We start from the raw sequence: 14,361 nt of genomic DNA, 5'->3' as shown, positions 1-14,361 counted from the left end.
GGTGCGAGGCGCACACCTCATAGAAACTATGAATATGAAACCAGTAGACAGTTGCGTGTGCAGGTGCCAAGGAACAACGGAAGTGCCAAGAATTTTTCCCGTTTTTCAATGAGGAAATTCAGACGACTTTTAAAGAAAAGACGACACTGATGGAAATGCACTTCTGAAATGAGCGCCTGAGGACAGGACAGGACCGGGGGAAAAGCTAATGAATTTTTCCGGTTTTTCAACGAGGGAATCCAGATGCAGCCGTTTTAACAGAATCAATCGTCTAATTGAGCTGAAGAAGAAAGAAAAAAGAAGAGAAAATCTCTAAGGAAGGCTGTATTTGGAGGCGCACTAATCACATAAGGATTCTTCCCAGAAGAAGAAGAACGAAGGAAGCATTGCCGTCCCAAGGGGAAAAAATCCTCTCGGAATGCTTTTTCTCCTCTGAACTGCATCTATTGGATAATCCATCAATTTATCATCAATCAATATCCGATGAGATGACATCTAAAGAAAAAGTTCTGATATCTGCGGCTGAAGTGTATTTTTAGCCTGTCTTCTCAGTGATTTTTTTTTATTTTGCAGTATAGTTCACGCTTTGCACGAACGTACTCACCACGTTCGCACGGTTATCTACACACACACACACAGCGAACGGGGAGAAAAACTGGTTCGGCAAACCTAAGCGCCCGGACGCTGCGAACCAACCTACGAAAAAAATAAAGCCTACAAAACTACATATCTAACTAGCTTTAATTGAAAGTTTTGCATTTTAAAACAAAAGTGGAATTATAGTTCGTGAGAATATGTGTATGTATTTACAATACTATATAAATGTTGCGTTCTCACATATATTATATATTTTTTTAAAAACTGCAAAGAAAAAAAGTAGTAGGGCCATCATTACCTTAAAAAAAACAAGGGATTTATCGTTGAGAAAACTTCAGTTCCCAGTAATTTTATCTCATTAATTCATGACAGAATTTACATATTTTATATTTTGTATTTATACTTATATTTTACTAATTTTCTAGCAATTTTTATAATCCATAGCAATATTCACTATATTTTATGTTTTTGTTTACATCTTTTATTTAGAGCAATTTTTGTAATTTATAGCATTATTTATTTCATTTTATATTTATATTTTTATTCAGAGTAGTTTTTTTTTATAATTTAAAGCAATATTCAACATATTTTGCAACCATATTTATATCCATATTTATTCATTATTATTTAGAGAAATTTTTATAATTTATAGCATTTCACCATCCAAAGAAAAAAAAAACTGCAGAATTATCTGGTTACACACGCAAAAACTGCAATATCAGTTCGTATTAGTAACGGATTACGGTATTGTTAGGAATACACAATAGAAAATATGTAAAACATATCAATGTTTACGTGTTCACTGTTCACTGTGTGTGAACAGATGAGCATATGAATGTAATTTTCTGTTATTATTATTTTTTTTTTGCTAATCTGGATAGGCTGCTCAACCAAATGACGTCCTAATAATGAACACTAACGAAAAAATAATAAATAAAATAATAGGGAATTAAGACTTTCGAAATAAAATGTTGGAAGAAAAAGGAAAAGATGACAAAGACGGAGAGAAGTATAGTATTAAAATGATAAATTAAAATAATAAATGACAAATGATAAATCAAATAAATGATAGATGATAAATTAGAATAATAATATTATTATGGTCCTTTCACAAAGTGGTTCCCAAAAAAAAAGAGAAAAAATTTCTCAGGGCAGTATTCGGTCCCGAAAACCTGGTCGCTTTCAACTGATATTTTAAGAGCGATTTACTCGAATATTACAAATTCAAAAAAAAATTCAAAGGGATTAGAATTTTTTGATTAAGACACATAAATCCATTTTCAAAAATGTCAAAACTCTAGGGAAAACAATATATAGAGAAATCCAAAAAAGAATGAAAGTTAGAGCTGCGATAGGAATGATTGAAGAGACATTCGAGAAGAAAGAAAAATTACAAGAAAAATTTCCCATTGGTGAAACTAAAGAAATGCCAAATTCAGCGGAATCAGACAAAAGGAAAAATTACAAGAAAGTTATTCGAATCAATTTCCACTCAACTTAGGATTTGCAAACATAAAAAGATAGATAATTTCGCCTGTATATTTTCCACAAATGAAAGTAAAAGAGAGCCAAATTTAGCTGAACAAAGAGAGTGAAGGACATGTTTACCCGATTACTCTTACATAAACATAATTTATTATTTATTGATCTCCTCTGTGTTGTTTAGCTATGTACATATTTAACCAAATTGTTCAGTGGAAGCAACTCAACGGAACACAAATCAAATTATCAGACGTTACCGCAAAGCTTAAAGAAAAAAAAGAAGTCTGAAATTTACACTACTAAATATTTATATCTATAATATCTATACTAAATAATATTTAAAGAATATTTCTTCCATATAATAATAATTATATTATAGTTATAGTTTACTATATTATGCTTACTCTATACATGAAAATAACCTTCGCATTATATATTGTTTACTACACTGTTTTCTTTACTATATATGTTCAGGAGTTCCTAAAAAAAAAATTGGAAAAAGCAGGATTTAACGACTGATGCAAAATTATAAAATTAAAGTAAAAAAAAACGAACGTGACCTCATAATTACGTCCTACAACACTACAAGCTGACTACTCTAAAATCTACTCGTACTCGTTCAGTTAAGTGGAAACATATAGAAATAGAACGTATAGAACGGTGAAGAATTTCCATCGATCGATCGATCGAGTGAAAGCAAAACTTGTTTCACCTGTTTCCATTACGTTCCCAACGACAATAGAAAAACAAATTTTTGCGCATCAATTACCACTAACTTTTTCTACTCAAACTGGTTTGTTACGTTGTTTTCGATGAATGTGTTGCTGTGTGTGGGCGGATGAAATACTTTGGAGATCTATGGATCTATGAAAACTTGAAAATCTAACCATTATATGCGGAGGAAACGGTTCTGGAGAGGATTTCCTATGCTTCAGGGAATAATATTGAAAAATCCCCGAAAAATATTCAGAAAATTTCCCTGCTATGACCATTTATCGATCAAAATCAGCAATAAATCACAACAATGGATGAAATGGTTTTAAAGAGGATCTAAATTTTTTCTTTTTTTTTCCTATGCTTCAAGGAATAATTTTGTAAGATACGCAGAAGAAAAAATCCAGGAAATCTGCCATCTACGACAATCAAAACCAGCACCAAATCGCAACAGTGGAGAAAATGGTTCTAGAGAGGATTTTCTATGCTTCAAGGAATAATACTGAGAAATCCCCAGGAAATATCCAGAAAATCTGCTTACTACGACAATTTATCGATCAAAACCAGCAATAAATCGCAACAATAGAGGAAATAGTTCTAGAGAAGATTTCCTACGCTTCAGGGAATAATACTGAGAAGTCCCTAGGAAGTATCCAGAAAATCTGCTCGCTACGACCATTTATCGATCTGTACCAGCAATAAATCGCAACAATTGTGATCGTAAGCGCTAGTCAGCTATGTAGAGACTATAAAGCCATTCGGATGTAGGACACACAGACAGGGATCGTAGGCGCCCGGGCGGGGGGTGCGGCCAACCGTAAACATTGCGAGTTTCCTTGTTATTGGACCAGCTGCGCGGTTTATTTCAATACGGAATCCTATCAAATGTTAGCTGAAAGCTAATTGTGGACATTCAGAAGTTCTATACAAAATCGAAAACATCATCCGGAAAAAGGATGTGATTCATACATATAGTCCTTTCAGTCAGAAACGAGATCCAATAACGTATAGCTTATTTTCGGAAAAATTTCTCTTTCATTTCATGGGGAAAAAAGAAAGCTGAGGGAAATTTGGATGACCCGAAAACCCAGCAAATCTCTACGTTATTGATGTTTCTCCTGAAAAATGAGTTTCTAGCCTATTCCTAGGAGTTAGGCTTACAATAAAGCAACTACCCTGATTGAATATCTAACAAAAAAAAGCAGGAACAAATAAAGGTGATAGATTCGAAGGATAATCGCAGACTCAAGTATCGGAAGATACATGAAAGTCCAAAAAAAAAAGAGAGGATTGAGAGGACTTTAGAGAGGATTGAAGAAGAAAACAGAAAATTAAAAGAAGAATTTTTGCAGGAGAGAAATCCTGACGTGGTTCCTCGGTTCATAAGAAATTTAGTTTAGCAGTGACCAACTAGATTTCCAAATAAATCTCCGATGTACTACTTATTGGATCAAAGGAGGATTCTTCAGATCTCACCCAAAAACGTTGAAATTTCCAGCTGACTAGAAATTAAAAAAAAATAAAAAAAGAATAGATTAAAGGTTAAAAAATAAAATCTAAAGAAAGAATAGAGAGAAAACAAGCGGATCTGAAGGGTATGGAGGGAAAAAGACGCTCTGTCAGCTGATGTTCATCCTCGAAACCAATGGATTGGGGAAGGAAGAAGCTACAGCAGATCCATTCAGTGGTCACCTCAACACTCAACAAACTTGGACGGATTTATACGTTTGTCGAGCACAGAATGATCCTCCCCGCCGAAAAAAAACGCCCTTAAAAACCGGCCACAGAGAAAAAAACCTCCTCCACGGTCGACGGCGAAACGACCCGAATAATGTGTCATTTAAAATGCAATGAATACCAAATAGCTACGGTGAACGCGACAGAAATTCCAATTCACATAAAAATAAACGAAACGAAAATTTTAGCTCGCTCGCTGTTTAGCGAATTTTCACAGGGAAAATGAATACGATACGATCGATTAGCATGACATGTATGTATGTGAGTCACAACAGCGGATTCTCACTACACTTGTTCACCACCGATCCGGTCCGGTGGTGGTGTTGGTGGTGGTAGGTCTGGTGTCCTCCTGCGGAGCGGACGAACATCCTCCTCCTTCGCCCGGCTAATTGCGTGCGGTGCGTTGTTGAAGAATGTCGTCGTCGAGGCGTCTCTTTATGAAAGTGCACACGAGGAGGCGGACTCGCAGAATAATACCGTAAATTGTCCGATGATTTTACGGATGTGGATGACATATAAGTGACTTTTATTGTTGTAATTGGTGCCATTATGATTCCAAACAAATTTTTAGACTTTCGCAACTTTCTGAAGAGATATTTTCATATTTTTGTTCACTGAATGATCTACGGACGCCGACGTGGAATCGTCTAATGCTTAATCAAAAACACCCCACGAATCTGAGGTGGTACAGATTTCAGGTGGAGTATTCGTATAGGGGATGATGGAGAGAAGGGTGATTCCGTCCAATTATCCCTAAAACGACCGTAAAAAACGGCACGGAAGAAACGGTTTCGAGCGTTCCGGGACGCTATTTTCTACGAGTTCGATTGGAGCGCGCCAGCCTTATGCCGCATTTTCCGGGTCTTTTTTTACGGCACTTAAGAAGAAATGGGCGGAATCACCCTCCTCTCCATAATCTACTAACCCCGTATACGAATACTCCACCTAAAATCCGTACCAACTCACATTCAGGGGTGATGCCTTTAAGCAATTTAAGTATGAATAACAGCTCATTAATACTTAGAACTGGATTTTTTCGGCATTTATCCTCAAAAACGGGGAAAAAGGATTTGCCTACTCATTATGTACGTTCAGGAAGTAATCCGTGAAACGTCTCCACACCTAATGTTTCCCAGCCAACAAAGTCTAATTTAGGCGTTAATGCTCATTCCAAAATTAAACTGCTCGTTAGTTCGCTTTGATGATCACGTGAATTTTTCTTTCAAACATCCTTCATCGAAAAAAAAATCCCTATCGATGATGATAGTCACCATTTTGACATAAAAGAGGATGCAGCTGTTCATTAGGGTCACTTCACAGTTCTCAAAAACAAGGTTTTTTTTTTTCAAAACGAAACTTCAAGATGTAATTAACAGTGAACAGTATCGGACTGGTGCAATTACAAGACCTTAAAACTCAGAAGGATACCTTCAGAGAAAAAAAAAAGAAGAAGAAAAAGAAGCACGCATTTCTTCATGCCCTTCAACTTTTAAGCGCCTAGAAATCTCTAACGAGGCTGATAAGTCAACTAGAAGTATTACATAGATCCATTTAATACAGTTTTGGACTTCTTGAGGCATTAAATTTGTATAAGAAACTAAATAAAGCTATGTATTAATATTAAATACGTATAAATTTCGTTCGCTACGTATAAATTTTAATCTTTAATTGATAAATTTTGGATTTTAATCTAAAAAAGTTCTTAGAATGTTGGAACCTATTATTTATGCATTAGAAGAAGAAATATTTCCCGTCTTTACCTCAAAAGACTCCATTAGCAAAATAAATGAATCTCATAGTGTCAATTTCCCTGAAATTCCGTAAAAAGACAAAAACAGAAAGTGAAGGTAACAGAGTTCTTGATCCGGCAACATGTTTGAGTGTCGGTCCTCACCCCCCACTGGCAACCTAACACAAGCACGTACGAATAAACCACGGAATCTGCCAGAAATCCGTTCGCCGGCGGCAAGATCTGTCGTTTTCTCGTCTGGCCACTACCTCCTCCACAAATCCTCGCCTTGATCATTTGTTTACAACAATAATGTGGTTTACATCAATACCCCGCTCACCACATTTCTACTCCAATGCAATTTTAGGCGGAAGAAAAAGCGCAACCATTGGTACGATCTTATTGAGAAAATTTCCTGAATTTTTTTTTGCACTTTTCCAGCTATGAAAGAAAAAAAATGAAATGTGGGGATGAATTCGGGAAGTATAAAATGGCCAAATTCAATCATATACACCGGAAAGATTCAGGCATCAGAATTTCTCGAGATCTTCATCCACTCTACATTTTCTCATTTCATAGGAATCCAAGGTAGAAAAAACAACGAATTTAACCTGAAACTCACTAATTTCTTACTTCGGGAGGCCTAAGAAATGTGATGATGATGATGATTATTGATTTATTCCTCGACGTGTAGATTTATTCGCATATTTCTCCAAAAATTCTAAAGAATCCTACTCTGGACAGCTCAACTGTAGTAACTGATACAACTAAAACAATTATTGTATTGTGAAAACTATATTTTTCTGTCCTAACCTAGTGGACAGAAATTATGAGGGGAAATTTCCTGACACTTCACGTTTTTTTTTAGAGTCGTTATGAAGCTAATTCATGGAATCTTCAATTGCATAGTTGATTAAATGTGATTCAAAAAAGTCCGGCATGGTAAACGTGAAACGTCATCCTATCCTAAATGATAAATTCCCAGCTACCGTAGTCAGAATTGCATTGCGTGAACAATTCTTTCCCGATCCCCGGAACGCGTTAAACGAATTCGAATAAAAACTGTTGCTATGTACCGAACACTTTTAGTCCATTGCTTTCTTAAAATAGAATGTATACCAATAAAAATTGGTAATAATTGGAATTCAAATTATTTTTCTTGCAGTAGAATAAGATTCAGTTGTAAACGATGCATACTTCTTAGATAATACTGCTTAAAACCCTACAAAAAAAACACACACCGCACCGCAAGTAACGCAAAGTTTGCAAACAAGGAAAAGAATCGGCGGTTACGGATGAATCGCAAAACAACGATAACCCAGAATAAAAGGATTGAAGAGAAGTTGAAAAGCCGATCATCGTGGACTCATCCAGAATTCCTCATCGTCGACACCACTTCAGAATATGTTACGCAATCGTCGTGTAGTAGGGTCAAAACGACATGAAGCACAGTGCAAGGTGCGCGTACGCGGCTTCTCACGTGGCGGTGCGGTGGAGCGTAGCGGCTGGGAGCGTACTGGAACACTTGACGGCACTACCCGTCGCTGAAGTTTGCGATAGTCCCACCTCGGTTCCAACTGCTGCCTCGACCGCGCCGTTTCGAGCGCGTACGCAAATGCACCGCGCATCATGTCGTTTTGACCCGACTATAAATGATCAATGCTAATCAATGTGCAAGCATGCAAACAAAACCATGCATAATTGTATGTGAAGTCACAATAAGCATAGGAATACACCGTCCCGTATAAAAGCTTCAGATCCATTACCTATGACCGGATAGATTGACGAAACTGTGACATCCATTCTTCCGCTTAGGTCGTCAGAATCTTCTCATCTGAATCGCCGTCCTCCACTTGCTCTACTGAATTGTAGAAGCACAACCAAATAAAGGTTTATTTGGAATCGAATAGGGAGTGGAAAGCGAAATTCTGTACAGTAGAACAAATCGAGAAGAACTGTAACGTTTATAGTCCTGGTCAATCTAGAACTACTGCCAGATCAGGCTAAAACTACCAGGACAACTGCTGTCGACGTAATTGCCCCGATATTTCACTTTAAAAAAGTCATAGAGTCACCGACTTTAACTAATCGATTCAAAATCCATCTATCCGTACTATGACGTCTCTGAAAATGAGCATCTAGCGAAATTTCCGAGCATTTACGTCAAATTCGGTGTCATCAATGCACAACAATCGATCACGTCACGGCCTTCGGACTACACGTAAGCTTTTAATGATGGCAAGAAGAGTTCCACGAATAAGAGTAGCACTTGTTTGAAGAATATAAATTATCACTAAAAAGTTAGGAGAATTAAACTATGGAACTAATAACAAGAACATGAAGTAAATATAATATAATAACAACATAGAATAATAAAAAAAAATTAATGGCACTTAATGTTAAAATACCACACAATCAACCGGATTAATAAATACATGCTGTCATCAGTTAATGAATTCATGCGGGTGCACTCGATATAATGAAATGAAAATAAAAGAGTGTAGATAAAGGATGAAAGATGAACGATACAGGCTATCAACTTCCTCATCACGAGAAAGAAGAGTACGAACGATGACAGCCTACGTTTCAGAAACGATAGGTGATATGTGATCCCCAGTGAGTTACGGTGACGAGCAAATGATGTGAAATTGAGAAAAATATGAGAATCCATCAATCATTCCCAACCTATTTATCCCTTGTTGTACGCAAGCCACATAGCAATCACGGATGGAGCGGCGAAAAGCAACGTTTCACCGATTTCACTGAAACGGTCCACCAACGAACGGGACCCGCTGCATACAGAGGGGGCGGCGGGTGTACACGGCGGTGACGCATTCCACCAACTACGTTCTGTGCGAAGCATAGAATAAGACGGTGAACTCACGAATGCTGGTGTCGTCTCCGAAAGTCGTTTCTCTAGTTTTTCAATCTCTCGATTCCGATCAATCAGCATACGGTTCAAATTTCTGAAGTAAAAACCGTTACAGGGCATTACACACGTTAACGTATTAGGTTGCACAAGTATGTATAGTTCCAGAGACATCACTTTTCTTATCATTAGCACTTTAAGGTATAAAAACATTCTGCTGAATTCAGTGCAGTTTACACTCATGCATTTTTACGTATAAATATTTCTACGCATAAATATTTTCCGTATGATAAATATTTTCCTGCTCTGTTTCACAATTTTATTTCTCCTTTTTGTGCCTTTCCCCAAAAGACTTTTCCTTTCATCTGTGACCATTCTACTCTTCCCTACTGGTAATTCGATGGGTTCACACGAAAAAAAAAACACCAGGAAACAAAAACCAGGAAAAATCTACAGTTACTTGTAGTTTAAGATTTTGCATGCATTGTGCTACGATTAAAATCTTTACATGTATGGTATGCTATGGTACGGTATTTATGTGAACCTGTATATGAAAGCGTTAAAGAAGCACACAATCCAATTCCTGTATTAAGCCACATTAATTTTCGTTACAGTATTCACAGTATGCTACTATAATGCTACCGCATAAAATATATTCCATAAGTGGTCAAACCACACCAACGATTCCAGTTAGTAGGCAGACGTATTAAGCTGGGTTTTTTTTTTATAACAGCGTAACTTAAACGTTTGCGCTCAAGGACATACTAGGATTACGGTGGATACAATGAGAAAAGAAAAAAGTCTATATAAAGCTAGCAACTTTTCACCGAAAAGAAAACCGTAAGCAGAGTTCCGCGACGAAGCTCACGCATGACATCTCGCTCTCTCAGTTCAAGTTTTACTTCAATATGATGCATCGTCTAGATTCATATATATGAGCAAAATATATCGAGTAATAGGTCAATTTAGTGACAGCTACAGTAGGAAATGTACAGAAAGATGATCAATTGCAGCTAAATTAGAAATAGTTGCAATCAAATAGACTTACAGAAATTACAGTACAAATAGTACGTTTGTAGTCGAAGCAAAATGCATAGGGGGAGTTTTTTCTTCCGAAAAGTGTTTAGAATGGGAAGTGAAGTTGAGTAAAGGTGGTGGAAACGGACATTCCAGTTCACATGAACTTCACAAACGGAAAAGGGGCCTCCTCGCTGCATTCCAATGTACAAAAATGTGCTTTTTTTTAAATGAATAACTGTTGTAATAATAGTAATAAGTAAGAAAAAATTAGTAGTAATAAGTAATGAAAAATCAATAGTAATAAGTAGAAATCTTTTTCAGAAACGAAATAAAATAAATGCACAACATGATTTAATATAATATAATAATCGATCAGTTTTAAGAAAAGACAAGAAAAAAGGGAAAAAACCCACTCTGCATGTGCTTTCAACTGCCTACATTGCCGTTCCAGGCATAATTCCTCGTCCAAATCAGCGCTGCCATCGTCTGAATGACCAGCAGACCAATGGCCAGAATCAGGTCGAGGAGAACCTCCTGCTGCCAGTGATTGACGTTCGAATCTAGTGGCCAGCATAGCTCGTAATTCAGCTGATTCTTCTCGACGTCTAAAATGGACTCATTTATCCGGAGATCCGGAACTTTAGTTCAATCCGATTTAATACTGTAACCTGTCATTGTCTTCGATAAGCCGATCAAACAACAACTTCACATTCATATTTTCCAAGCCTGCATCTGCTTTTTCTGCTACTAAACGTTCAATTTCCAGTTTCATGCGTGAGTATGCGGATTCCAGTTCCTGAAATTGACATATGAAATGACCGTTCTGGTTTTTCGGATGTATACTATGGGGAGAACTTCAGCAATGGGAGAGTTTGGTCACATCATGCGAAAACGATATTTTTGCACCGGCAAAGTAAAAGCACGAAACCGCGGGAAAATAATTTTCCTTCTAGTCCGGATCAATGGATTTCATCAGAAAACAACTATATTTTTCATTTTAAGTAGTTTTTTTCTACTTCAGAAGTGTTTCAGAAATTAGGTCACATCACGTACGAAAAAGACATTTTTGTACCAGAAAAGTGAGAGTATAAAACCGCGGAAAAAAATTCCTCCTCTGGTTTATAGTTTTATAAAGTTTTTTTCAATAGATTTTATCACATAATAACTATTAAACGTTTTATTTTAAATATTTTTTCTATGTTAAAAATGCTCCAAAAAAATGGAGGATGGTTAGCTTGACGTTTTCAAAGAAACAATCAATATTTGAACAATTTTTCACACTCAAAAACTATTTACTTTAGAAAAAAAACACAAAAATCTAGCCGACCTACCTGAAGTTTATGCGACTCAAAACTACGCAATGATGTCCTTTTCTCAAGTGAATCCACCAATGAACTGGCTTCCATCACATTTCGCAGACGTTCATTCTCACGTTGGTATTGTTCAGCTCTACGCAAAGAAGACAAAGCATAGTATCCGGAAGATTGAATAATACCCTATCAAAAATCTATTACCTCATACGAAGATCATTTATCATTTGCTGCTGGCGAAGGATTAGAGCAATTTCGTCGAGATCACCTGAGCTTGCCCCGAACGAAATCGAATTCCCCTCCGGTCCAGAAAGAGAAATTGGTTGTCGTCCTATAAACAATGGCTATGACAAATAATAAAAAATAACGGCGCTTTTTATTGTGTACAACTAATAAAATAGTGGGATCCTTAATTTTGAAAGAGATATCACAAATTTTACGTTAAAATGTTACAAACTCCAACATAAAGTGCCTTCCTGGCGTCCTAATCGCTCCAAAAGGAGAAATATTAAGAAAAAAAAAGAAAATCTGACTGAGGAATGTTAGCGAATATAGCGCTGGATTGATTAGAAAGCATAACTGGTAAACAGTTGTGATTACTCCACGGAGATAAATTCGAGGATACCCTTCACATAAATAAAATAAGAAAAACACGAATTATCCTCCAAGTATATTATTCAATTTGGTACATATTCAAGGAGGAAATTTATGAATATCTAGGGAACCCACTAAATTTTCTTTCTGAGTATATATTAGTACAATACTTCGTCAATTTCATCACTTAAAAATCTATGCGTTATTTTCGAAATAACGCGTGACCTTCCCGGAACATGTATATACTCCAATCGTTATTAAATTACAAAATATAATAATGATAAATTATAAAAAAAAACTTTTAATAAAATGAAAGCGCTTCACATTATAAATAAACCAAATCAAAACGGTCAGAAAAAAACAATTCCTTCCCTTCCACTCTTTTTTTTCTTTAAATAATTCTTGAATTAAACCATTAAACTGTAAGAGAAGAAGTAAATCGGGTATAATTACGTTTCATTCCATGACTTAATTACGTTTCATTCGATTCCATGCATGTATACTAAGTATTCAGATGTTTATCCACTTTTTATAAGTGGAAAGCCGATTTCTCTGATTCATTCTAGTTCAGAAAAAAAAGAACGTGCGTCATTCAGTGCGCATGTTCCATGGAAATTTCCAAAAAAAGTCTGTACCACATTCACTCCTCATGCTGCCAGCTCGGCTAAAGTGCGGTGATGCAAGCAAACTGGCATTTTGTAGCAGTTGTTCACGCATAAGACCCATCTCGTGTTCGGCTACAGCACGTTTCTCGCTTTCTGAAAAAAAGAGGAATTGAAATAAAAACCGAATGAAATATCTACATGTTATTACAATAGAACATACCATTAGCAAGGATACTTTGTGTTTTTCGAAGCTCTTGTTCAAATGTGGTTGCATCTGCGGAGGAGCTATTCAATTTATCCGTTAAATCTGTGATTTGTATCGAACTCTCCGCTCGTAACTGAAAAGATAACCAATGAAATTGAAATGGTCGGAATTTTAGAGAAGGTGACGTCATATAAACCTGGTCCAGGCGACAAGTCATTTCGTTGATTTTTGTTTCCAATTCACTTTTTTGAGCTTCTCTGACATCACATTCCGTCTCAAGTCGTTCTACTTCTAAGGTTAGTTCCTCCGCTTTCTGAGCAGCTTTCTTCCATTCTCGCCTGAATATAGAAAATATAGATACAGACGAGTTATTTTAATAAAGTGAACTTCAGAATATGGTAATCAAACTGTATGAAATTCACGCGAATAGGATTAAAAGGACAGTTGATGAAGCTTCGAACCAAATACAGCTGTTTTGAATAAAATGGGTCCACCAGACATGGAGTGGAATAAAAAGCGCTGAGAAAACAAGGGACGCATGATCACTTTTAAAAAAAAACCAAGTTACGTGTTAATTTGTCGTTGGATGCATTTCTTAAAGGAAAGGAAGATTTTTTAAAAAACCAGAAAAGCTTTTTATTATAAATGTAAAGACGAGCTTTTAAAAGTTGTCCCGTAAAAATACTCACTTTTCTAACTCATAAAGTGCCACTTCAGTTCGTAGCTTCTCAAGTTGAAGTTCTGCCGAAGCCAAACGATTACGCTCAGATGTCTGGAACCAAAGTGGAAATAATTAACCGAAACCGTAAAGAATTAACCATTTGCGTAAGTAGAGAATTTGAAAGAAAAAAAGACAAGAGAAGTGTTTGAGAGGCGAATAGAAGATGGCAGGAAGGGGGAAAACATAGAAGACAGAAAATATTTTCATCACACATATTTGATGGAGTTTCTCGTAGAACGGTCATACATAGCCGCACCAAGACACATCATTGAGACACACGTTCTAATTTGTCAAATTACAAGCACCTCGTACGAATTTTCTCACTTCTTTTAACGAAAAAAGAATTGCCTAGTTCATAGGTGTGACAGGGTGGAGACGGTCCCTACTCAGGTGAAGGGGGTTTAGTTCATCTGGTACAGTTCAAGTGAAGGGGGTCCCTTCGCCAACCGTACAGAAGTGAAGGGATTTTTTCGCCTACCGTGCAAAAGTGAAGGAGGTTTCTCCACCAACCGTCTAAAAGTGAAGGGGGTCGGAACGCCGGCTCCGATTATCGCACCTATGGCCTAGTTTCAAACTACTTACAGCACGAGTAACCCTCATCCATCCAATATTTTAACTATGTTCTTGTTCAGAAAACTTTGTCTTGCTATCGTGTAAGGAAAATGTCTACACCAAACGTAATGTACAAGGTGACTTACTCAAAGAGAAAAAAAAAACAACATGCAAGCAAAAGGATTTAATCACCAACTGGATCGAAAAAAAGCACAATATATCAAAT

General features: G+C 36.6%; 1 protein-coding gene across 2 annotated transcripts in view; it reads right to left on the bottom strand.

The window, feature by feature from the left end:
* The window catches only part of RB195_013023 (uncharacterized protein), a gene marked incomplete at both ends in the record, with an annotated part of 40,584 nt that overhangs the window by 14,952 nt on the left and 11,271 nt on the right, over positions 1-14,361 (bottom strand). Inside the window, 10 exons of one of the 2 annotated variants that reach the window (XM_064202663.1) lie at positions 8,418-8,474; positions 9,144-9,225; positions 10,562-10,753; positions 10,817-10,944; positions 11,480-11,597; positions 11,663-11,789; positions 12,688-12,810; positions 12,878-12,995; positions 13,059-13,200; positions 13,552-13,634. In XM_064202663.1, coding sequence (XP_064058545.1) covers positions 8,418-8,474; positions 9,144-9,225; positions 10,562-10,753; positions 10,817-10,944; positions 11,480-11,597; positions 11,663-11,789; positions 12,688-12,810; positions 12,878-12,995; positions 13,059-13,200; positions 13,552-13,634 — 1,170 coding nt within the window. Of the gene's footprint in view, positions 1-8,417; positions 8,475-9,143; positions 9,226-10,561; positions 10,754-10,816; positions 10,945-11,479; positions 11,598-11,662; positions 11,790-12,687; positions 12,811-12,877; positions 12,996-13,058; positions 13,201-13,551; positions 13,635-14,361 lie in introns of those variants that run through there. The other variant, XM_064202664.1, reaches the window with a different exon arrangement.

The sequence above is a fragment of the Necator americanus genome, chromosome V, assembly GCF_031761385.1.
Source record: "Necator americanus strain Aroian chromosome V, whole genome shotgun sequence".
NCBI lineage: Eukaryota > Metazoa > Nematoda > Chromadorea > Rhabditida > Ancylostomatidae > Necator > Necator americanus.
Note: the sequence above shows the minus strand (reverse complement) of the source record. Positions and strands in the feature narration are given on the sequence as shown.